The sequence below is a fragment of the Triturus cristatus genome, chromosome 6, assembly GCF_964204655.1.
Source record: "Triturus cristatus chromosome 6, aTriCri1.1, whole genome shotgun sequence".
Taxonomy (NCBI): domain Eukaryota; kingdom Metazoa; phylum Chordata; class Amphibia; order Caudata; family Salamandridae; genus Triturus; species Triturus cristatus.
This window is the reverse complement of record NC_140589.1, coordinates 1,243,210,601-1,243,235,496: the sequence shown is the minus strand read 5'-3', so window position 1 is coordinate 1,243,235,496 and position 24,896 is coordinate 1,243,210,601. Positions and strand designations below refer to the sequence as shown.

Genomic DNA, 24,896 nt, shown 5'->3' with positions numbered 1-24,896 from the left:
CACAACCACCCACACAACCACAAACACAACCACAACCCCACATAAACACAACCACACACACAACCACACACACCCACAACCACACCCACAACCACACCCACACACACACACAACCACACACACACAAAGGGAGGAGACAACTGCAGCAGGACCTTCAGCTCGATCAGGACAGCAGAACCACTGGAAAAGGAACCCCTAAGCACGACCTGGGCAGCAAGAAGTGGTCACTGGAAATATCGTGATCCTATGAACAATAGTGTCATCAATGATCTAATCCAAACTGTAAACTGTGACAAATAACATCCCTATATATTGCAGTACCACAAAAACAGCAACAAGCATTCGCATAGCCAATAGGTCTCGCCTTATAAGTGTTTTGCCATGCAACAGTTGTTGTTGCACCAAGGATATTGTGCTGCATAACTAAATACTTATAAGGTCCCAAAAGCGAGACCTATTGGCTATGCCAATGCTTGTTTGCTGATGTTTCACTGTTTTCGACTTAGACTGGCTGGGATCCTGCTATCCAGGACCCCAGCCTAGCTGCTTTCTCCTATAAATTGATTGCATGTACTTTAAGTACACTCCAGATTGGATTCTGGGGTACCCTTATAAGTCCCTAGTATATGGTATACTATGTACCTAGGGCATAGGTACCCAGAGGCCACTCAGGGACTGCAGCATGTGTTATGCCACCCCTGGGAGACCATTCAAAATGACACAACAGGTCTGCTACAGCAGCTTGTGTAAGGTGGTGCATGCATCCCTTACTTAGATATAGGTTTACTATATCTATCCTAATCACTGCACATATAAACCCATCAGTCACCCCTGTGGCAGGCCTTATCAATCCTGAAGGCAGGGTGCTGGGTTTTATGTGAGAGGGTGCCCATGCATGCAGAGCCCCTCTGCAGCTTTCGGAACCTATATTCCGGGGTTGTATGTGATGCAGCCAACCACATATACTTAAGTGCATTATAACCTCGGGGTAAATGCTAACTTTAAAACGGCTGCATGGAAACATGTTGTGTTTGGTGTCAAACACCTTGGAATCACACCTCCACACCAGTAACTGGTGTGGGAGGTATGATTCCACCCTACTAGAGGGAGAAATATGACAACACCGGTACACCCGGTACCAGCTTTACAAACCCTGGCATCACAAAATGGATACTGCCAGCCACAGACACGAGTCTGCCCTCCTGCTGCTGGATGAAACTCGGGCAGGGGACAGCTGGACAATAGGTTTCCTGTCACAGGGAGGTGTGACCACCTCCCAGACAGGCTTTAGTGTATTGGGGCTGGGTGGGTGCACTCTGAGAGTGCTTTGATGTCTGCACTGGGGGCACCTTTGGTGTCCCTGTGCATAGTCCAACTCAAACCGGTTGCAGGGGCTATCAGCCCCTGCTCTGGCGCTAAACTGGACAAAGGACATGGGTATAGCCACCCCTCTGTCCTGACCCTCCCATAGGTGGGTCCGCAGAGTTTGTCCCACCCCTTCCTTGGGTATAAAGTAGGAACCCCTGGCAACAGGACTTTAGATTTACCTGAACGAAACTCTGCTACAGAAAGCAAGTACTTTGCAACACAGGAGGTGGGTTCCCAAGCTTCCCCGAGGCCGACGAGTGCTCTCAGCAAACCTGAGACCCGCAGCCCTCGTGGGGACCACGCAACCCGTACCCCTGGACACCATGCACATTTGCAGCAGCATATGCTTTTTGGCAATCCCTGAAGCTGTGCTTTGGGCTACTTGTAGTCCACCGAAGATTACTGGCCTACACTCCACGAGTTTTCCATGGGCTGGTATTTTGCGATTTCTCTCGAGGTCCGTTCACGATCCCTGGTACGTCGACCTGTGGGTCCCCGAGAAGGGAACTTTAACTTTCAGTGGGCTTTCCTGGTTGCTCCAGACGTGCCCTGACTCTCCATCGCTTGGGGGAGTCCCCAGGACCTTGCTGGTCCACACCAAAGCATCTTTTCTTTGACCGCGTGGGTTGCAGTTGCCAAGGCTTGTTGGTCTCCAATCCAGACACGGACCACCCCCAGCACTCGACATCCTTCGTGGGACAGCTCGCCTGCGGACTTTGGTCGTCGTCGATGTCTCCTGGTCCCCGTGGCTGCAGAGTCGAGCTTCACCTCATCTCACCTGAAACACCCAACATTGGTGGGAATTGGTCTATCGTGCGCCTGGTCACCCTGAAGTGACCCAGACTCTGTCCCCTCTGCTTTCAGGTGCTTCTCAGCTCCGATCCAGGCTTGGATCACACCGGACACTTCTCATCTTTCCGGCAGCAGTACTTTGCAGCATCACACCATTGAAAATGACGAAGACTCCCGACACCATTTGACACCTATGCACCCGGCTTCCCTGGGTTAGGTAACACGAGTACTCCGCTGCTCACATCGGTGCTGGCTTTAGAACCTTCTAAGTTTGAAAGGGTTTGCTCAAACTCCTCTCCTAAGTGTCCTTAATCTTTAAAATTCCAACCGCGACTTTCCCATAGGATTGTACGGAGCTCGCAGCTGTATTCTCACACTGCAGGCGTCCCCCGTATCACTACCTTGGGTGGTTCCTTGGTGTCCCAGCAATTCTACGTGCTCTAGGCACTGTGTCTAGTCAAGTTGTGGTTGTTATACCACTTTCTTAATATATGGTTTGGTCTCCCCCGGAGACCCACTGTGTATTGTGCTTTTTACTGTCATTCTAGTGCATTAATATTGTGCGCCTTGTTCTCTAATCTCATAAAGAGGTTAGTTGAGAGTGTTTAGAAATAAATACATATATTTTATATATACCTTGTGTGGTTCTCCTTTTATTTGGTCATTTAGGAGGTTATAATCTGGTAAACCAAGCTGCTTTACATTCCTTCGAGACTTAGCCTGAAGGCTGCTCTTCACAGCTACCACTAGGATAGCTTTCAATAAAGGTTGTCTTTGACCTAACCATCAATAAGGGTCGTCTGGACTGGTGCAAGGTGCCCACTTTAACTAGTGGACAGCATATACTAGGCCAACTTCTCACATGTAGGATCTATTCTTATTATACATGGAGCAAACATTTAGTCTAGTAAATAAAGAGTTTTTTGTACAGCAGAAACAGGGAACTTGCATATTTGAAGGTGCTCGCTTATGTGATAGTGAAGAAAAAGGCGGCTCGATAAGACAAAATATTTCCTTAGGATCACACAGTTTGAGACCAGTTCACGGGTCTTAGGTCAAGTCGATTATCCAAGTTACTAGACCAGAGGGTTCTAGTAACCTTTTTAATGATTTGTCAAGCCCTTCATTACCCTTCCCTGTAAAGGTCATAGTTGTTGACAGTGAAAAATTGGAGACAACATCCTGAAGATCCTAATCCACCAACATAGTATATAAGTAACGTCCACTGGCATCCATGGCATTCAAATCATCTACCTTAGATAGTGGGTCAAAAACTGCTTGTGTCAAAGGTGGTAGGGGGGGCAATTTATAATTGACATCTCCTGCCAACAGGAAGTTGAAGGGTTTACCAGATTCTACTACTTCCTCTTCCAAGGGACAAATAAGAGAGAAGAGACCCAAGAAGTGTTGGCTACCTTTGGAAGAAAAATCATCATTATAGAAAATCACTTCCTCAGCCAAGATTAAAAACCTGGGCAAAATTCATATTGGATGCAACCGGTAAAATAGCGCAACCAATATCGACCTTAAACCAGGCACCAATCACCCTTTGCACGCCCCCCCTAGAGTGGGCAAAGCTGGTAAGTTATAACACATGTACTCCCCAAAAACAACATTGTTTACATCCCAGGTTTCCTGCATGAATATAATATACTGTTTACTGAACTATTGACACCCCACATCATTTATTTTAGAAGCAAGGCTGGCTACATTCCAGCTAAGAAACTTAACAATAGGGCTTATTGCAGCCACAGAGTCAACTTGTTCATTTGCCCTAGGACATATTTGGGGCAGAGACAAAGTAGAGGAATTTGCAGAGGCATAAATTGACATGTATCTTTTTAGGTGTTATCAGCTTTGGGATAGTGGCAGGGGGGATACTATCCCCAGAAACTAGGAAAGCCCCCATAACAGCACCAAAGACACCCTCCCGATCTAGATGTCAATCAATATTTTCCAGCTCTGACAATGCTGCAAAACGGTAATGGAGGGGCGGTAGCCTATCCAGATGAGATCTAAGAATAGGCTGAGTAGAGGGTTGGGCCCTAAACCTAGTTATTGGCAGTGCCATTTGCATGTAAGAAAAGCCCAAGGCCAGGATCCTAATCAAATTAGATTTGATCATACCATACCTATCTTGTGAAAACATCTCGCCCGCCACCAAAGGGTTACAAATGTTAATTATTGTGTCACCATTAAAATGGCTTTCCAAGACGGCCACTTCCCCCACTCGTCGTGCAAAAAGACTCTTGTTACAAAGATCCCAATGTCCGCATACATTTGAATTCAGACAATGAATTACTTTATTCATAAGAGCCCTTGTAGATTTGAATTGACCAACAGACAGGCTGGGGACATTTGGTAACACAATAAAATACAACATGAGGCAGGTGGCGAATCAATCACAGGGACAGGTCCCATCCTTGAATTACTGGTGTCTGTCTGATGAACAAAAGTATCTGAAGAAGCCTGAACAGCAGCCCACTGTGGCACTAAAGGTGGAACAATTTCAGGACCATTGACCAAGAGTATCATAGTGGAATCGACACCACTATCCTCATTATTACAAGCTGAATGTTGCACGGTTGGTGTTAAGGGTCTTTATGAAGGATTAGTTCCCATAATCGATTTGGCCTGTAAACTCTGAGGGGAAGCCAGCCCTACGTTATCTAGTTTAGTCTCTATGGTGTCAAGCCAAGCAAAAACAGGTGTAAATTAGCATCCAATAGATCACTTAAACATGTATTTATGCAGTCCCAAGGGTCAAAGATCAGTACAGGGGCCTCAGCCAAATCATCTGACCTATGAGCGGCTGAGGGACATAGGGGTGTGGGGGGGGGCCTTGGCCCTCCTGTCCTTCTTTCTGGAGGCAAGGGAGCAGAGGCTGTTCTGGGACGGCATGAAGTCGGACAGTTTCCATCTTCCTTGTAGAGTCCCACAGGGGTCCGCCCTATCCCCGACCATGTTCAATCTTTACGTCACCCCGCTGGCCAATCTCGTTAGGAGGCATGGCTTTGCTCTGGTCTCGTACGCTGATGACTCTCAATCTCCGTCACAAATCAGCCAGAGACCACAGCAGCCAGGTTCCATGCCTGTCTCACAGAGATCATGGCCTGGATGAGTCAGAGCTATCTGAAAATAAATACAGATAAGACAGAGGTGATGGAGTTTGGGCCAGGCCAGCACCTGTGGAACCAGTCTTGGTGGCCAACCGATGCCGGAGAATGTCCCCGCCCAGTAGAGAAGGTCACGAATTTTGGGATCATTTTCAAAAACAAACTGAATTTCGGTGCCCAGGTAAACAGCCTTATTTCATCGTGTTTTTTTATCTTAAAAACCTTGAGAATTTTTTTTCCATTCATTCCTCAAGAGCTACAAAAGACAGTGATGGTAGCTCTTTTTCTCTCAAATCTAGATTATTGTAACGCTCTATTCCTGGGAATCGATAAATTCCAACTGCAAAAACTGCAATCTCTACAAAACGCTGCAGCGAGACTTCTACTGGGCATACCCAGAGGACAGCCAACCTTGTCTGGAATTAAATCACTTCATTGGCTGCCCATTAAACAGAGCATAGAATTTAAATCTTTAACCCTTGTGCATAAGGCAATTTATGGGGGCGGTGCTGAGGACTTTCAAAAACTATTCACACCGTATGTTCCTTCATGTGTTCTCAGATTGGCTAGTCAAGGTCTCATTAAAATTACGAAGATAAAGACGGGTGAGATGGGGGGGCCAAGCAATAACACACTGTGCGGCCTAGCTCAGGAACAAACTGCCACTCCCCATGAAGCTTCAACCTAACCTCCAGCTTTTCAGGAAGAGCCTGAAAACCCGGCTGTTTACAGCCGCATAGGCCTTTCTTTCACAATTTCATTTTCCCTGCCCTCACGCTCCAGCGCCAAGACGCCTCGGCATTCGAGCGCTATACAAGCATCTAAACATAAACATGAGCAGCAGGTTTAACAATACACACCGCAGCCTTGGTTTTCAATGCCTTTTTCTTGTGTTGGACACTGCTCCAGGGTCTAAATACGGATTGTGGACTAAATCTGATGAGCAACAGTTTGTCGCATTTTCATTCATTAAGCGTTGCTCCACCCCCTCATTCAATGGGCCAGCCTGATCTTGAGCAGCCTTCTTATTCCAAGTACACACTCTAGGGCTGACCCTTATAGAAGACCCAGTAGCTAGCTGCACTGTAGTGTCAGATAAATCATCATGATGCAGAGTAGGTAGCGAGGAGTAACAGATGCAGCATGGTCTTCGGTTGTTAGCGAAAGCCGGCGTTCTACTAATTTTATCTCATTAGCTACCAAATTCACCGCTCTCATTAAAAACTTATCAATAGTAGTGTGTGGGCACAGTGAAGAAAATGAGAGGTCTCTACACATCCGGGCAAAGCCGTCCTCTTGCCCATTTCAATCAAACAGTAGACAAAAATTGCCAAACAATATCAAATCCAATAATAAAAGTTCACAGTATCTTTAAAAATTGACAAAGCTTCGAGCTTCCAACAATGAGGGATGGGGGGGGGGGAACGAACCAAGAGTTTGAGGTCAGCCCCAAGACGCCCATGTGTGATGTGTTGTGGGAAGCAGAGACCCCTTTTCAGCTGGTCACAGGAGGAGGCCCCACAACCTAAAGAGATGCAGATAGCAAATGCGCCTACTGGTGCGTTGTAAATTGTGGTATGAAGTCCCTAGAGATAATCAGTGGCAACAGGGGTCAGTCCCCCCAAAACATCTCCAAAGAGACAAACCCTGGGGTACTGGATTTCATGTAGCCTCCCCACATTAAAACAAATGTTTGCTTGTGCCCTTCTCTAGTCTAGGGGCACCACCAAAGTCAAAAAACATAAAGCCCTTGCAGGGCATTAATGGGAGCTCCTTCAAAGGAACAGTGCATAATAAATTAGAAGCTCCTGCGGGTCATTTATTATTAATTTTTGTGTCCTGTTTTTATATTTATTGGGAGGAGAAGGGGGTTTGCGAGTGCTGACTCCCTCCCTGGCCTTTCTTTTTTTTAATTTTATAAAAGTGGAAGGGTTTTGCGGTCCCATCCCCGAGCCAAGATTGGCCCAGGGAACCCCATCCCCATGGGCCGTTAAGGGGAGAGGGGCACGTGTCCCCTCTCCTGAACCAAAGTGGTCCCAGGGACCCCAGGCCTTAAGTGGATTCAGGCTTCCCGCATCCAGCCATCCTGTGCAAAGGTCTACTCTGCCCCGGCGAGAGCAATTTTAAAGCTCCTGCCAGGTCAGAGCAGATAAATGTCCCTGCCCAGTCTCCTGGGACACCACTGTAGACGTCGGCCCTGGGGAATGGGGTCCCCGGGGCTTTAAGAGGCTACGGAAGGTGGGCTGCATGCGACCTTCCCATTCAATATTGAAGTTGGCCTCAGGGGATGGGGTCCTGTGGCTTTTACAGGTTCAGGGAGGGAGCCTCTTTATATTGATGATTTGGCATCAGAGATTGGATTCCTGGGGCCTTTACAGACTCTGGGACGGGGGTCCACACTCCCCCATCCCTTTCATTTTAAATCAGCCCAGTAGATGTGGTTGCTATTCACGGCGGGTCCTGGCCGCCATTTACTTGATTTTTTTTTAAACAGCGTTCCCGTCTAGAGTCCAAAGGCTTTTAATTATTATTTATTTCGGCCCTAGGGTGGGACTCTCTGAGACGACCACAAGGGCATGGTGTCCAAGGTATTCGTACCCTGCCCCCTATATCTTTTTTTATTCTTTAAACTCAGGACAGGGGAATAAGTCCCCAAGCCCAGTTATGACTTCCTGCAAAAGAAAATCTCAGGTTGTTGGCAACCAATCAAAGCACTTGCTCCTGCAGGAGCAAGTTGGGCCATGGGAAAAAACCACCCAGGCCAATCAGAACGCTCTATTTTTTTTATTTTAACTGGGTTTGAGGGACTCTCGCGAGTGTCCCTTGAAGGCAATTGTCTATATGTACAAACATTTTTTTGCCTTTATTAAAAACTACAGAATGGATTTACACCAAACAACAAAAAGCACGCTTTCTGGACCAAGATCCAGCTTCCTGACCAATTTGGTTTCATTCTGTTTACCGTGGTGTTGTTAAAAAAAAGTCAATGGAAAATGCATGGGGAATATTGCGTTTTGGGGCCCCCCTTTTTTCTCAGCCCTAGCTTGCCGGATCACACCGAAACTTTTCAGAAAGGAGCTGAGGCGAATGATCTGTCTTTTTGGACAATTTCATGAAGAGTTGTCAAAAGGTAATAAAGTTATTAGCAAACCAAGAAACGCTCTTCGCACAACGCTGGGCACTCAGGACTTAGTAATTCATCCAATTCATTTATTTGAAAATCAGCCTGCAACCTTTCAAACCGACAAACGCGTTTAGGCTCCCTGGCCTTCGTAAATGTCAGCTACCCCCTGTGACTGTGACAAATTTAACATCCATTGAAAGGTTATATATATATATATATCATTCAACAAAGTTGCCTGCTAAGAGAAGTTTCCACACGGGTAAGTGAAGTTCAGCCTCAATTTTATTGAAGAAACAGCGGTGTCATCACAGCGGACTGTCTCGCCATAGTTCCATGTCCTGCCCAACGCGTTTCGTGCACTGGAGCACTTGTCAAGGGCTGCGGACATCTCCCAAGCGAACAACAGCATGGAGTAAAGCCCTTTGGAGAAAGTAAAGTGCAGGACTCACATCGTGAGTGTTCACCGCAACCCACTTGGGTGTTTAAAGAGATTTATTTGAGCACAATGGCTGGCGACTCACAGCAGTAAGAGAGAGGCACTACAAGAACCAGCGGGCCGCGTTGACGGCCACGCCCACCTGGGCGGAGTTAATAGAATTAAAAGTGCTCCAAGAAACCGCCATGCTGTTGTTCTCTTGGGAGATGCCCGCAGCCCTTGACAAAGTGCTCCAGTGCACGAAACGCGTTGGGCAGGACATGGAACTATGGCGAGACAGTCCGCTGTGATGACACCGCTGTTTCTTCAATAAAATTGAGGCTGAACTTCACTTACCCGTGTGGAAACTTCTCTTAGCAGGCAACTTTGTTGAATGAATATATATATATATATATATATATATATATATATATATATATATATATATATATATATTCACTGAAAAAAACATAGGTTTCAGGGGCGTTATAGTTAGCTGGACATTTCCCTCGTACAAAACCCTAGAAATTCCCCTGTTATAGTTAGTTCAGCTAACTATAACTCGCGCCCCCGCAATACACTGCTGATGACATCACATATTACATCACTCATGACATGGACAGTGACATCACTCATTACATCACTGATGGCATCTCAAATGACATCACTGATGACATCACGGATGACATCACTGATGAAGTCATCCATGTGATAAATTAGTGCATCTTCTCACACCCTTTGATATACTCAATCAAAAATTCAGACGTCCATTCTCAAAACCATAGATACTCCAATACCAATAACTACATACCCACTCATTGACTCTTAGATCTACACACACATATCCACTCACTCGCCTGTACAGTCACCCATACTTACAGTCACTCAGTACAGGACTATCATATGCATTTATACACCTACATAGACACTCCCACACCACCAATCATCCACAGAGGTACTCTCACACCTAGTCAGTCATGCAAATAATTAATCACACTCCCATTTACTCACCTATGCAGTTATACACACACACGTTCACTTACTCATAAAAATAGTACCACATTCTTACGCTCTTATACAATCACTGATACAAGCATACACTCATCCATCCAGCCACTCTCACAATCACACACTCTCACATATATCCACTTATATACTCTTACACACATATATACTGCCTTTCACATATGTAGTTACTCACACATGTACCACTATGATATACATTCAATCCCTAAAATCATGCACCCATAGAATCACCCACTTACACATGTATGCACAGAGTCACACACACCCCACCCACACAAACACTCAGGCACCCATACAGATACTCAGACAACCAATCAATAACCCATAGAGATACTCATATAGCTATTCACAAAATCATGCAGCCGCTTATACACCAACAGACAGACAGATACTGACATTCACACAGTTTAGTCACTAGTCTGCAGTAAGATACATTTAATGACTCACTTATAGAGTCAGTCACGCACCTACTAAATCATCCATTCACACACATACACCCACTCATTCTTCCATACGTTTTTCCCTATATATATATTAAACATATTTAAAATTTACAGAAACACACACTCACTGGATGAAGTCATCAGTGATGTCATTTCAGATGTCATCAGTGATGTCACTGACCATGTCATGAGTGATGTAATATGTGACGTCATCAGCAGTGCATTGCGGGGGCGCGAGTTATAGTTAGCTGAACTAACTATAACGGGGGAATTTCTAGGGTTTTGTACGAGGGAAATGTCCAGCTAACTATAACGCCCCTGAAACCTATGGTTTTTTCAGTGAATTTCTAAAGTTTTTTAAATGCCAATTCCTAACTATAACGCCCTGAAACCTTTGGTTTTTTCAGTGAATTTCAAAGGTTTATTAAATGCTAATTCCTAACTATATCAGGCCTGAAACCTATGGTTTTTTCAGTGAATTTCAAAGGTTTTTTAAATGCTAATTCCTAACTATATCAGGCCTGAAACCTATGTTTTTTTCAGTGAATTTCAAAGGTTTTGTAAATGACCATTTTTAATGTATTAATTGTTATACTGATTTTTTTGATACTGATTTACTACATTTTTAAACTATTTATTTTTAGATATTTTGTTTTTTAATTACATTATAATTACATTATACATTACAATACAAAATATACTTTCTCAGAATGAATTACTTTAGTTTAAATACTTGGCAAATAGGCAACAGACTTAAGTACAGTAGTTACAGTTGTTGCAATGGCCAACCCAATTTCAAACACAAAAGCAACATTGAGCTCAATGTGAATTTCTAGTTAAATGCAATTAGTTACTTTATGGATTACTTTTCTAACCACAGGACTGGATCCTAGATTCAGTTCTTGGACATCGCCTGTAAACAGTTGAGTAAAAGCGTTTTGGTTACAGTAGTTATTTTTAAGGAATATTATTGTATTTTAAAAGTTGACACTTAAAAATGTTTTCACATAGAATCACCAATGTTATCCTATGGCAGAAAATTCACTTAGCAGGCAAGTGGTGTTATTGTTACTTTTTCTTACTCAGTGGTGGATCCAGTATGCGCCAGGGGGCTGCATTGCAGAGAGGTGTTCAGAGGCCACGCCCCTTTTTACAACACTCTGCAACACAGCTCCGTGGCGCTTACTGGAGGTATCTGGTGGGCTAGTTGGTACCCAGGGACCCTCAGGATTGAAGATGAATTAATTCCCCAACTTAAAAACGCGCCACAGGGCGTGTTTGCACACATATAACCTCAGGTCCCGCCCCCTACCTTCACCACTGTGCAAACGCGCCCCGTGGGGTGTTTTAAGTTGGGGGATTAAGACCCCTTGAATCCTGAGGTCCCCTGGCGTCCAACTAGCCCACCAGGTACCCCCAGTATGCGCCAGGGAGCTGCGTTGCAGAGAGGTGTTCAGAGGCCAAAACCCTTTCCACAATGCATACTTTTAAATTAATTAGTATACTTAAAACAAAAAATAATAACGTCAGCGTCAGAAACAATCGCTCGCGCTGTGTTCACCATTCTGGAGTGAATTGCAGGACGTCTGGGTTTCAATCTGGGTTTATTTTTTCAACCAAATGCTTTATTGTTCTAGATTATGCGCGTTTTTGGGATGATGCATTGCCGCTATTTTTTTCTAATCACACCTGGCTGTTGGCGGCAGCAAGTACACTAGTAGTAAGCATAAACTGAACAGCAGCGAGTGATTAAATTGGCTGAATCAAATCTCCTAACCCCAGTAGTATTTACCCTGAAAAGAAATTGCAAAAATTGAGCCGAATATTTTCCAACATAACTTCCCTGAAAAGTTGCAGAAAGTTTTAACTATCTGGAGCAATTCTCAGCAAGAATTTAGAGCATATCAGAAACACCCCCTACCCCCCCGGAAAATGAGTTAAAACACAGGCTTAACGCACAGTTCTAGGCTGTTATTCAGGAAAGATTTAAAGGTGTGAGTGAGTCTGGCATGGTAGACATCAAGCGTCACTTCGGCCAATCTCATTCCTCATCTCCACGTTAACACGAGCAGCACTAGGGTGATTTACTAAGAACAAGCATTTACTAACGACTTCTTTGCACCACAGCACTCTGAACAGGCACGTTTCCTAGAAGAACTCCGCCTCCTAGAGCAGCAGGCTAACAACGTCAAATCAGAGTGCATGAAAGTGCAATGGTTCTATTCCACTGAACCAATCGGAGTTGGTGCCGAAAAGCAGAATTCACGTTTGCCTATAGGGAGGCAACCATGTGTCGTGGTTCTACTGCTGCAGCCAATCGGAATAAAGAGAACATAGTCAGCAGGAAACAAGTTATCTTAGCTCCTCCCTCTTCTGTGTGCATACTGTTGTGTCTAACAAAATACACGTTACTAAACCCACGTCACTGGAAAGTTTAAGTAAGGTCAATAAAAACAAGCATTGGCATAGCCAATAGGTCTCGCCTTTGGGACCTTATAAGTGTTTAGCCATGCAACAGTTGATGTTGTTGCACCAAGGATATTGTGCTGGATAATTAAACACTTATGAGGTCCCAAAGGCGAGACCTATTGGCTATGCCAATGCTTGTTTGCCATAGCTGTCAAATTTGAAGGCAGATTGATATAACTTTGTTCAGACAGTGCTATTAAAAAATTGAAACCATTCATAAATTGTTGAATAGACTATAGCATTTCCATAAGGAATAAAAAGAATGGCCAATTACAGAATGTGTGTGACAATCAAGGTGGATCCTTAAAATAATTCCAAGTTCTTGTTCAGAAACTAGTGATTTTCATAAGTGCCACGTACTAAATGGAACCACTGGCAAACTGTAAAAATGCTTGGCTCCCTCTGTTAATTAGCATCTCCACATGCTACTTACAAACCCCCAGGGAATGGCTTTAAAGAAAGCCACATTAGAAGACGCATCATACTGAAGATGTGTTGGATTAGCAAATCTGAAAGTGTTCATCAGGTCATAATTTTAGCATGACGTAAGTTCTCAGGCGAACAGGCCCCAGTACAACATGCCTTGGAAAGGAAGACTTACAACCTACTCTAAATAAAAGCAGCAGAAGATGAAAGGTCAGCACAAGCCATAGTAAGCATTTCTGGTGTGTAACAGTAGTTTATTTGTTAACAATGACAAAAAATGTGTTGGTTTACAATGGCATTGTTTAGTCAAGAAGCAAATAAAAATTAGCTGTGACTCAAAAACCGTGACAGGTAAAAAAATTCAGCTATCTGCACTGCTATCAACCCAGCTCTGTTTTGTCATTGAGAATGTATGCACGCCATACATAGTCAAGGAAACGTTTCAGACACCACCTCTGGAATACCACCACTTAGGTAGTTGAAAAAGCCTAATAGTGAGACTGATGTCTGCCACTGTTAGTGTGAAAAAGTGGTCGGATTTTGTTTACAAAAAATGCAGTCCAATGAGAACTATTTAGAATGATCAGCATTCCCCTATAATCCTATCAAGGTCGTGGGATTTTAGGGGCCCATCTGTAACTGCTATACTGGTGGCTATAATGTTACAAAACCCAGTAGCAAAACATACAGTTATTTCACTTCACCTCTGACATATTGAAGTCCTACTCTGTTCTTTTGTTTTGAATCTGAACACTCCGTGCAGTATTATTTATTATTATGCAGGTGTAAAAAAAAGGTGTAGTCCAGTAAATTTTGTTGTTGGAGGTGAATTCAGCAAAATGGAGATCTTATTGTAGTTTATCTAGCTAACCAAACTGGTTGTGTGTTCTGGGAGATGGTAATTTTACTTCGAGGGGACATTATCTGGCGAATTTGCCTGATAGCAGTCAAACTAGTTTGGAAGTCGCCTCCATATTGCAACCAACTTTAAATATACACAACAAAACAAATTCACACACACATAAAAAAATAACAAGATTCCGATTGATCTGTTTCTTACAGTCGGCAGATTACAAACATCAAATAAGCTCCATTTTTTTAAAGCACCACAGCTCTGCAGCAGTCTGTGGTAATGAATGACTCGTCATCTCTGCGATTACAATAAAAAGCTCCCCTTCCAGTTACTACTTCAGTAGCCGATGGCTATCACCAACGACTCCTCCGTGCAGTACACTTCACGATTAAGATTCGCACCGTAACACTTGCAAAATGAAATTGGGAAATTCATCCCTTAGAAGCCTATTCCTACCATCTGGTAAGAAGAAACCAGGTTTTGTAAACCTTGTCTTGTAACCACAAATTTCAACATACATTCTAAAAATGGAATGCTCACAACCACTTGCCGTTTAAATAGACGTCGCTGTTAAATGCACTGGTATTAGATTTCCAACACGACTATCAGGGAATAACAAATAAAGCTCAACGGTGGTAGATGGACGAGCTAGCAACAAACGACATCTTCGTAGACAATTAATCGCATGACCTGAATTTCGCCAGGCATGTTCATGAAAATAAAGTGGCAAAGCAGATGTCAGTCTCATGCTGTAGATGGCTGATACAGAGCGGCAAAATGTTCTGTATACGAATTAAAATATGACAGGACTAAATTACGACGGATCTAATTACAACATAAGCAGAATCCCAGTGCTTCCGTTGGCAGTCTGAGCCTAACAATAGTATCTTGAGCTAGTTCGTACAACAGATAAAACATCTTTATCTTATTTATTTTTTAAAGCTGTCAGGTGAATATGTCTACGTGAACAAAGTAAAGGCCAGATCATACGATATCAGAAACTTCTGCCCGCAGCCCAAATTGGCTAAAACATATGTTATCATTTTTATTCGATTTACCCGTCTGCTGACATCTGGACAAAGGTTAAATGGTTCACTGATCTCAACCATTAGGTTCCTAGGGATCAAGTGTCAGTATTTTATTTTTTAAAGTAGTATTGACTTCTCAATGATTATATATATATTTCGCAACATCTCGGAGAGAGGCAGTAACTTTGTATAAGAGAGTGCCTATTTCCTCTTCAGGGGCACAGGTCTGGCCCATCTCCCTGCATACTCACTGTCAAGATTTAAGTTGTTTTACATTAAACTAGAACGCTATAGCCAACCCTTGCGTGTAAAACTATTGTGTTGCAGTCTAGGCGAACATAAGGTAAGATTTGTTTTACCCAACCACTAAAGTGTTTGCTTCTTTGAATGTTTTACGTTACTGGGTGAAACCCGGAATACATTTCTTTATCCACGGAGTGTCTATTTAATACGTTGTGATATAAGATCACCCATATTAAATTTTTGCAGACCTATAGATGCAGTACATAACAATGAACAGTTACTCACGTCACTAGCTCTCATTTGATTGCTGGGAATATGGGGGCACTATCATATCATAGTTCGGACATGTTGCCTTCAAGTATATACCTCGCAGAAAATCAAATAAACTGACTAAACGATCTTTCTGGCGATACCCATAATATTTTCAGTCAACTGTAATATAATTATTTCATATCAGATTTCAGGGCAATATCTATTTCAGAAATCTTTCGCTGTACAATCGAACACTGAATGATTGTAACCCTACTCATAGAAGACTTAGGTGTGTAACTGTATCCTATCTATTTGTATGTATGTAACCAAAGTAATGATGGAATAGGCAACAACAGCAAGCAAAATGCCTCTAACATGAGCTACAAGAATATTAACAGAAATCAACATGACATTTATAACCAACAGAGGCAACGCATTCTTTTAAAAGTCCGCTGAAATGTAGAACATACGCTTGTAAGCTAAATGCTACTGGCCTTTACAACCCTCCCCTATCCTATCTGACATACTGCCTCCCTCCAGGTGCCTTGGATTCAGAAACAGACTCCCGAGCTAAGACGACTGTTGTGTTATATATAGTACCTGCAGCAGCAGCGGCGTCTGGGTTTTGCTTGAGCTGCTGTCTTTCTGCTTCGATTGGAAAGCCCCTCAGCACCGCCTGCTCCATCGCTTCTGGCAGCATCAGGACCACAGACATCAAGCAGACTAGCGATTCAAGCTGCAATTGGGCTCAGGCGATCAGCCGGCTCTGTCTCTGTACTGTTTCTGTGTACAGCGTGCACAGAGAGGTAGATGTCTGCAACAGCGCGCGAACCCTCAGATGACAGCCTCAGAACAGCACTCTTGCTATGCGCAGCTCACTTTACCCATGTGCAACAACCTGCTCCAGTGGGCTGCCATGACAGTGACGGGACTGTGCCTACCGCGCATGCGTCAAGGAAATAAACCAGCAATTGTTAGCCCGTCACCCGTGGTTAAATTAGTGGCCATTTTGAAGTAGGCGTATGTGTATTGAATCAAAACAAAATCCCAAAATTGAGTTACAAGTTAAGCGTATTTCCACAGATTTATTCAACATGTTATGTTTTCGGAGTTTAAGAGACATAATTATTGAACTATGTTTATATGTATAAAAAATACGCAGCTATATTAACTCATGTGGAGTTATTTTGTAGAACATTACTTTTTAAATCTGGAAATATAGTACTTGGACTTTTGTTTACCGTATATCTTCTTTCACGAAATAAACCATAAACACTGCAACTCTAAAATGGCCGCCCAATTGATGCACATTGTGGTGACTTTTGAACATTTCCGATCCTCATTCTGTAGTTCTGGGGACTCAATAGTTTCGCTTTAGTGCAGGCTCCAGTGGGTGGAGGTTACGGCGTGATAACCAGAGGCTGTAAATCTTGGGGTTTTCCTGACAGGTGTTGTGTTTAATGAAGTCAAAATATCTCTGTTGGAGAATTTTCTGAGAACCTGCTACTGAAATTATGTGACTTTTTATCGGAAGTGCAGACGCAGCGGCCGCTCTCGAAAGTTTCAGCAGGAGCAACACTACATTTCAGAGCCGTAAAGATCCTCAGCTCCGTGCACCAGTATCTCATCCAGCCCAGGACATTTCTGTGGATTCTGACACTTATGATGAGTTTGACAGGGCTACAAATGCTATTGTGCAGTGAAAAAACATGGAGTGGATTAAGGTGCCTTTATTTTAGCTCTCTGGTGCTTAAAATTGCCTTTGCTTCAATTTGCGTCAATGGGGAAAATAAAGTCCCCGATTTTATTTCAAAATGTTCCTTTATCTAAATTTAAATGTTGGCATGTATGTGTTGTGGACTTGATTATTACTATATAGGAGGTGATTTTCCAGCTCCAATTGGCTCTAAGGTCTACTCTTCAATAAATAGATACACAAAGAATCTACGGGAAGCCCAGCAGTTTGTAATGGCCCAAACCTTTATTGTGCTTCTTTTTGACAGCTAAATATCCAACCTTTGAAGACAAAATGAGGGTGATATTTGTTTGGCACTGCAAATACCCTTGATAGGTGGTCAACGATGGCTCAAGCCATGCTTGAGTCAAATGTCTGGGTTTGATTGAGCCCACGATCGTCTTCAACTCACTAGCCAAAAACAAGCTTCGCAACATTTTTCCACCCATGCTCTACCTCAGACTTCTGATACTTCGGCCTCCACCTTCCCCTGCCTATCCTCCTGCAACAGAGGAAGTGCTCGCCTTTACTGTGTTCACTCTATTGAAGATCCTGAAGAGTTCTATGAAAGTTCTCGAAGAGGAATGTTAGGCTAATCATTTTTCATTTTCCAGGTGGTAATGAGAAATGCAAAAAGACCACAGGGGGGTGGGGGCTCTGAGTAAATGTATTCTTGAAGCCCACATTTTATACTTTACTTCTGTCAGGTGAAGATGTGAAAACTGTAGCTTTGTGAGTTTTCCCAGGCTTTTTGTAGTAGTTAGTGCTAAGTTGAACCTCTAGCCAGTCACCATTGGAATATTCACTATTAATGCTTTATGATGTTGTTATGTACTAATATGGAGTGTGGAATGTTATGTGAGGTTGGGCAGTTAGCAGCAGTTGTATGCCAGCTGAGGCTGCTGCCAGTTGTGCTGCTGCGCAGTTCCTGTTTATCAAATTAACCTACTATTTTTCAACCAATATTTGTAGAGTATTTACTACACTTTTGTTAATGTGTTATTACTGCCTTCACTGTAGGTAATCTTCTAAAATCTCCTGTATGCAGCGCTTTGCTAAGTCAGGGAAAATAGATCATATCAACATAAGTGTACTCTGCCTTCCCTTAGCTTACCGTTGTAATTTAGAAATACTTGTTGTTTGAAGTTGATTTAACATGCTATAAAACATATTTATTCAGTATAGGGTACTGATGTGGTTCCTAAAATAATTAAACACAAAGCATTGACATTCGATGTAGAATGGGAGCGAGAAGAGATACCCATCGTGTGGCAGAGCAGCACAATTTGAAACCACGAAACCTAGGATCAATCCTGGCTTTGCCGCTTGACCACGTGTGTGATCATAAGCAATTACTTTATTTCAGTGTGCCTGCTTTGCCTGATTATCACATTTGAGAACACCTTGAAATACATCAGTTCACCAAGTGCACTGTGCAAAAGCCTCTCTTCCTCATTGTTTAATAGACTAATATTGTTCCACCTCTAAAGCAACTTAGCCCAACTACTCAACAGACTTGACAACTGAGTTGCCTCTTCGTTTGGTAACAAAATCATTGTCAGGGTGGTGGGGAGGACATAAATGTTTCTAGATTCATGTCTACAAATTATCAATTAGAATAAATGCCACTCTGCTGTGGTACAATCTAATGTATTAAAGTAAAACAGTTCCACTTGTTGAAAGAATACATATTTTGGAATCTTGAATGTTTTTTTTAACTATATTTGTACATGATGTTTGTTGCATAATCTATATGCCAAGTATGTTGATGGCTCTGCTCGTGTTATGACTCTTCAATCCACTCCATTACCTCGATTCAGCACTTGCTGGCTCTTCCTATTATTTTGCTGGCTTTCCAATCTCAAATGCTCACTAAGGTATTGGGGTGATTTGTTTTTATAAGTGATGGACCAGTAACATTGGTCAATACTGTGTACAGATGAAAGATGTCTTTACATGAGGTTCAAGTCATGATCCCTAGGGTTTTTATTATTCTTGAAATAGGTACTCATGATGCAATCTAAATCACAATGGACCATTAATTATAGGGGACAGATTTGGTTCATATGGGGTTTGGAAATGTAGTGAATGCTGCTTTTTAAAATAAATTGTGGTGCTAACATTAGTTATTTTTAATTCACTGTAGTGTCATGATTTTAAAAGGTGACAGGATAGCTGGCAAAAATGTTTAGACTGATGACTGCACATCAGTCATCTGTGTGGAAATTAAACTTTCTGTGCCAGGGATGAACCAGGAGTGGTGCTTAGTGGGGCAAGCGCCTGAGGTGACTAGAATACTGGAAAGGTTTAGCTGGACATCGGGAGGGCTAAGATAGGCCCCCCGGATTGCTGTATTTATTTGTGGTCTGATATAGCACGGACAAGACTCAAGGAGAGGTAGAGCACCATACTTAAATTGCAAGATCAATGTCCGCAAAAACAGTTGCGCTGACAATTTATACAAATTTGTGTTATACATACATTCATTATCAAACAATAAACCTAATGTTTAACATAATATAAATATGTGCGAAATAAATCAAATTTACAGGAGAACAACTGACATTGATTGAAAGTGTGAAAGGGTAGCCGTATGATAACAAACAAATTTGGAATACCCAGTCTTTAAGCACTAAGCTATCACCCCATGCATACCTGCCCCTTTCAGCAGTGCTATTGGTTTTATCTTAAAAATATATATTTTTTTTAACTGGTTTAACAGGTGTACTTTAAAGGACATTTGTTGGATATAATACTGATTAAAACATTGGTTTTATTATTGGTATGCATCAGTGAGAATGTTTACGTGCACAGGACGAAGATTTATGTCACAAGCCATGGATATAAAGCTGGGAGAATCTAAAAGCATTTTAAAATGTTTGATACAAAGATAAACATTATGGTAAGAAAGGATGTGCTCCTAGAAAGGATACTGCACACAGACGGACTGGCCAATTTCTTTCTATACCGCACTCATAAAACAGACAGTGTATTCTTTATTTCTCTTTGTCTGTTAATGAAATGTGATATTAGACCACTTATATGTGATCTAGTTGTTAAACTGCAAATGTTGCTATCAATTTAAATACCTGCCTCTGAATTGTGTGATATTGGGAAATAACTGCCTGTGCCTCAGACATATAAATCTTTTGGAGCACCTAAATGTGGTTAAGTTTAGCATTCGCACTACATAAGAATATAAACAAGGAGGTGGTTGGAGATTTGGAGTTTTCATACTTGGGTCTTTATACTTGTCTACTCTGGTATGCCTCTGAATATCGAAGCCATACTAATGGGGTATATTAATATCGAGGACAAAATATGAATCCAAAATAGCGAAATGTAACTATAAACTTCCTATACCTAACTCCAAATATATGTACCATGCCTATATATATATATATATATATATATATATATATATATATATATATATGAACACAGAGTTTCTAGCTGTTCCCGAGCCTCTAATTCGACGGGCTCACGGCTGGGGTAGCCACCCCCAAAATTCTCACACGTTCAGTCCGGCGCAATCCTTTCCAGATATAACGAAGGAATCACACAGGAGCCGTGGCCTCTATTTTCAGTGCAGAATTATTGCAGACACAAACGTCCGACGCGTTTCGGAGTAGGACACTCCTTCGTCACGGGCAAACTTTGTGCATTTCCTCTTTGTTAATAAAGTAAATCAACATGTCACGTGATATAATAAACATAAACAAAATACTCTACATATTATAATTCATATGAGTATTTACAATTTTTCGAAGTTAATATAAGGTAATTTCGTGTAAATGGTAAGTACAATGACTAGCATGTCAAGAACAATGTTTTTGCATGATTAGAAAATCCATAGTTTACAAATAACACGCACACAATAGCGCGTTCGAATAGCATGTACCAGAAAATACATCTGTCAAATAATAACCTCCGTATTTCCCTCCCATGTGGGATGAAAAAATGCTTAATTATGGTCGACAAAATGACAGTAGAAATTAACATACCGCACAAATAAATTAATGTCGGCCGTTCTGGGACTCGAACTCATCATGTTAAAAGGTAAGACAATGGTGTATTAGTCCATAGTGCTACGGGAGTATTCTCTCTTTCCTCCCCACAGGATTTAATTTGTACTGGGCTGGCATAATGACTAGATGAAAATTATATAATGCAGACAGCCTAAGTCTATTGAATAAAACGCCCCAGTGGGCATGCTTTAGTCAAAAACCATTGAATCATGGCAACACATGGCCTTAATCAATATCATAGAGTCGGTCAAAAGATTTAAAGAACAAGGGGGTTTATGAGACTCTTACATGCTAATTAACTCAGTTCAATACTGCCCCAGTGGGCCAAATCATAATAACAGGATTTCCCTTAGGTGTTGCCCATGTGGGCAAACTGTTCAGAGGGTAGCCAATTCATCTACTTCTCCAAGCATCTGTTACCTTAAAAAAAGACAGAATGTCTATTAAAAATCTTCATATTGTTACACGAGATTATTAAAAAGTCACACAAAATTACTAAAAAACAGCAAGCAGAAAACAGCAGGTATGCATAAACCTATTGAACCAAACATACATTAGTATAAATGCACTGATAGCTCCTCATCCATATTCAACCCATGGGGCACCATGGTATTGAATCTAATAATAAATTTGGATTCCAATTTTCTGAGTTCTAGCAATCTGTTGCCACCTCTTACATTAGGTAGAACACAATCAATTGCAGCAAATTTGACAAGACTGGCATTACTGTTGTGGTTATCTTGAAAATGCCGGGCTACTGGATAGGTTTTGTCATTTTTGTTGATGGCCCTCAAGTGCTCTAACACTCTTTTCTTTCCTGAATGGATGGTGCTCCCTATATAGTATTTGGAACAAGGACATTTGAGAATATACACCACAAATTCCGTATTACAGTTTAAGTGTTTTTGTATGACCCAAGGGGCCTCATTATTGTTGAATTTCACTGATTTTATGCTACAACTATATTTACAAGCCTTGCATTGGTTACATGTAAAAAACCCCTTGACCGCATTCTCTTTTTTAGGATTGGGGATCATGTTATTGCATAATTGGTCTCTTAATGATTTAGGTTTACGAAAAGTGAGAGATGGATAATCACCTATACAATCTTTCAAATCCTTATCAGTTTTCAGCACTTCCCAAAACTTTTTTAAGCTCCTCCTGACCTCCCATGCATGGGTGCTGTAAGTAGTGATAAACCTTACAGTTTCCTTAGGCTTAATGGTTGGAACGGTTTCCGTAGGGAAAAGAAGTTCCTGGCGATTGAGAGCTTCAACTTTATTAATCGCCTTATTCACTGTTTTGGCACTATAACCACGTGCCAAAAAACGTTCTTGCATGATGGATTTCTCATTTTCAAATTTGCTGATAGTACTGCAATTTCTGCGTGCCCGCAATAGCTCTCCAAAAGGTATGCTATGTATAAGGTTATGGGGATGGCAACTGTCAGCGTGAAGTAGACTGTTGCCAGCTGTAGACTTTCTGAATAAGGAACTTTCTATGGTGTTATTTTTAATCTCAAGTTTAAGATCCAAAAATTCCATAGTGTCTTTACTAATTTGGTGTGTGAATTGGAGATTCATTTCATTAGTATTAAGGGTCTCTACAAATTCCATGGCTTGTGTCTCAGTGCCACTCCACACACAAAAGATGTCATCTATGTAGCGTAGCCAGAGGACGGCATGGCTCTTAAAGAGTTCGATGTTGTGGACCACCTGCTCCTCCCACCAGCCCAGGTAAAGACCTGCAAAGCTGGGGGCGAAGCAGGTTCCCATAGCCGTCCCCTGGATCTGCCTGTAGATGTTTTTATCGAAAAGGAAAAAATTATTATTCAAGCACATTTCAATCATTTTGAGCAACATCTCTGTGTGATGTAAAAAACTTGCTGGTCTGCTATAGAGAAAGTGTTTGCATGTTTCTAGGCCTAAAGTTTGCGGAATACTAGTGTAAAGACTGCAAACATCTAGTCCTAACATAAGATACTCTGAAGACCATTCCATGCCAGATATATGCTTAAGGAAGTCACTAGTATCACGGACATAGGAAGGGAGGGATTGAACCAACGGTTGGAGGAAGTAGTCCACATATTTGGAAGTATTCTCCAACGCACTCCCACATGAAGAGACAATAGGCCTCCCTGGTGGCCGTTGGACATTCTTGTGCAACTTTGGTAGCAGATATAATATTGGTAGTTTGGGGTGTTTGCATGCCAAATAGGAGAATTCATCTACGCTTATCATGCATACATCTTTCCACTCGGTGATCTGATTTGCCACTGTAGACATTGCTTGATTATAAATTAATCTAGTAGTTTGACAATACCTACTGGTGTCAGACAATTGTGATAGTCCCTCTTGTTTATACATGTCCACAGGCCAGATGACCACGTTTCCCCCTTTATCACTCTGCTTTATGACAAAGTCATGGTTTGATTCCAGTGCATTCAATGCTTTGAGTTGGTGAGGGTTTAAGTTTGTTCTTTGGTATACTTTGTGGTTTTTCAATTTTTTTAGTTCATTAACCATCCCTTTCTCAAAGCAGTTTATTGCTTCACAATTAATTTGGGGCAGAAACACAGATTTCGGTTTAAACGGAGTTTCCGCCATCATATCTACAGGAAGAGCCATGTCCACTATTCCTGCCAGTTCTTGAGCCACCTGGAAAGTCTCTATATCCTTTATTTGAACATCCAATTGTACACTTGATTGTTCAATAGGCTGTTTTTTGGGCTTATTGGAAAACCATTTCTTCAGTTTTAGCTTTCTTATGTAATGGAATAAGTCTATCCTACTTTCTGTATAATTAAATCTAGATGTAGGGCAAAATGATAGGCCTAACATTAAAACATCTAATTCAACATTACTTAGTTTGTAGTTAGAAAGATTTACCACGGTTCGCGTTTTCTGCACTGCACTGAAAATAGAGGCCACGGCTCCTGTGTGATTCCTTCGTTATATCTGGAAAGGATTGCGCCGGACTGAACGTGTGAGATATATATATATATATATATATATTCAGTGTAAAAACCATAGGTTTCACACATGTTATAGTTAGCTGGACATTTTACTGATAAAAAAACATTGAAATTCCCCCGTTATAGTTAGTGCAGGCAACTATAACTCACGCGACCGCAATCCTCTGCTGATGCTAATACTGTATTTAGACACTTATTTGCCCATGTCTTCTTCCATTAAATTTTAGCTATACATATATTACAAATATTTTTTTTTCATAAAGACACATATGTCATCAGCAGAGGATTGCGGTCGCGTGAGTTATAGTTGCCTGCACTAACTATAACGGGGGAATTTCAATGGTTTTTTATCAGTAAAATGTCCAGCTAACTATAACATGTGTGAAACCTATGGTTTTTTCACTGAATTTGCAAGGTTTTTTAAATGCTAATTCCTAACTATAACGTGTGTGAAACCTATGGTTTTTTCAGTGAATTTGTACGTTTTTTTAAAATGCTAAGTTACTTTACGCCATTCGTGGCGTGCACGCCCACTTAACGCAGTTCGTTCCGTGCGCGCACGGTGCGCTTCGCGCACCGTGCGCGCACAGTGAGCACGCGTTGC

The 24,896-nt window shown here is 41.9% G+C and overlaps 1 protein-coding gene across 1 annotated transcript in view; it reads right to left on the bottom strand.

Annotated features, from left to right (window-relative positions):
* The window catches only part of TTC27 (tetratricopeptide repeat domain 27), a 1,631,130-nt gene extending 1,614,636 nt beyond the window's left edge, over window positions 1–16,494 (bottom strand). The window contains exon 1 of the mRNA XM_085612184.1: window positions 16,156–16,494. Within this exon, the coding sequence (XP_085468310.1) occupies window positions 16,156–16,270 (115 nt within the window). The 5' untranslated portion in view covers window positions 16,271–16,494. The remainder of the gene's footprint in view (window positions 1–16,155) is intronic.
* Between the last annotated feature and the right edge of the window lie 8,402 nt (window positions 16,495–24,896).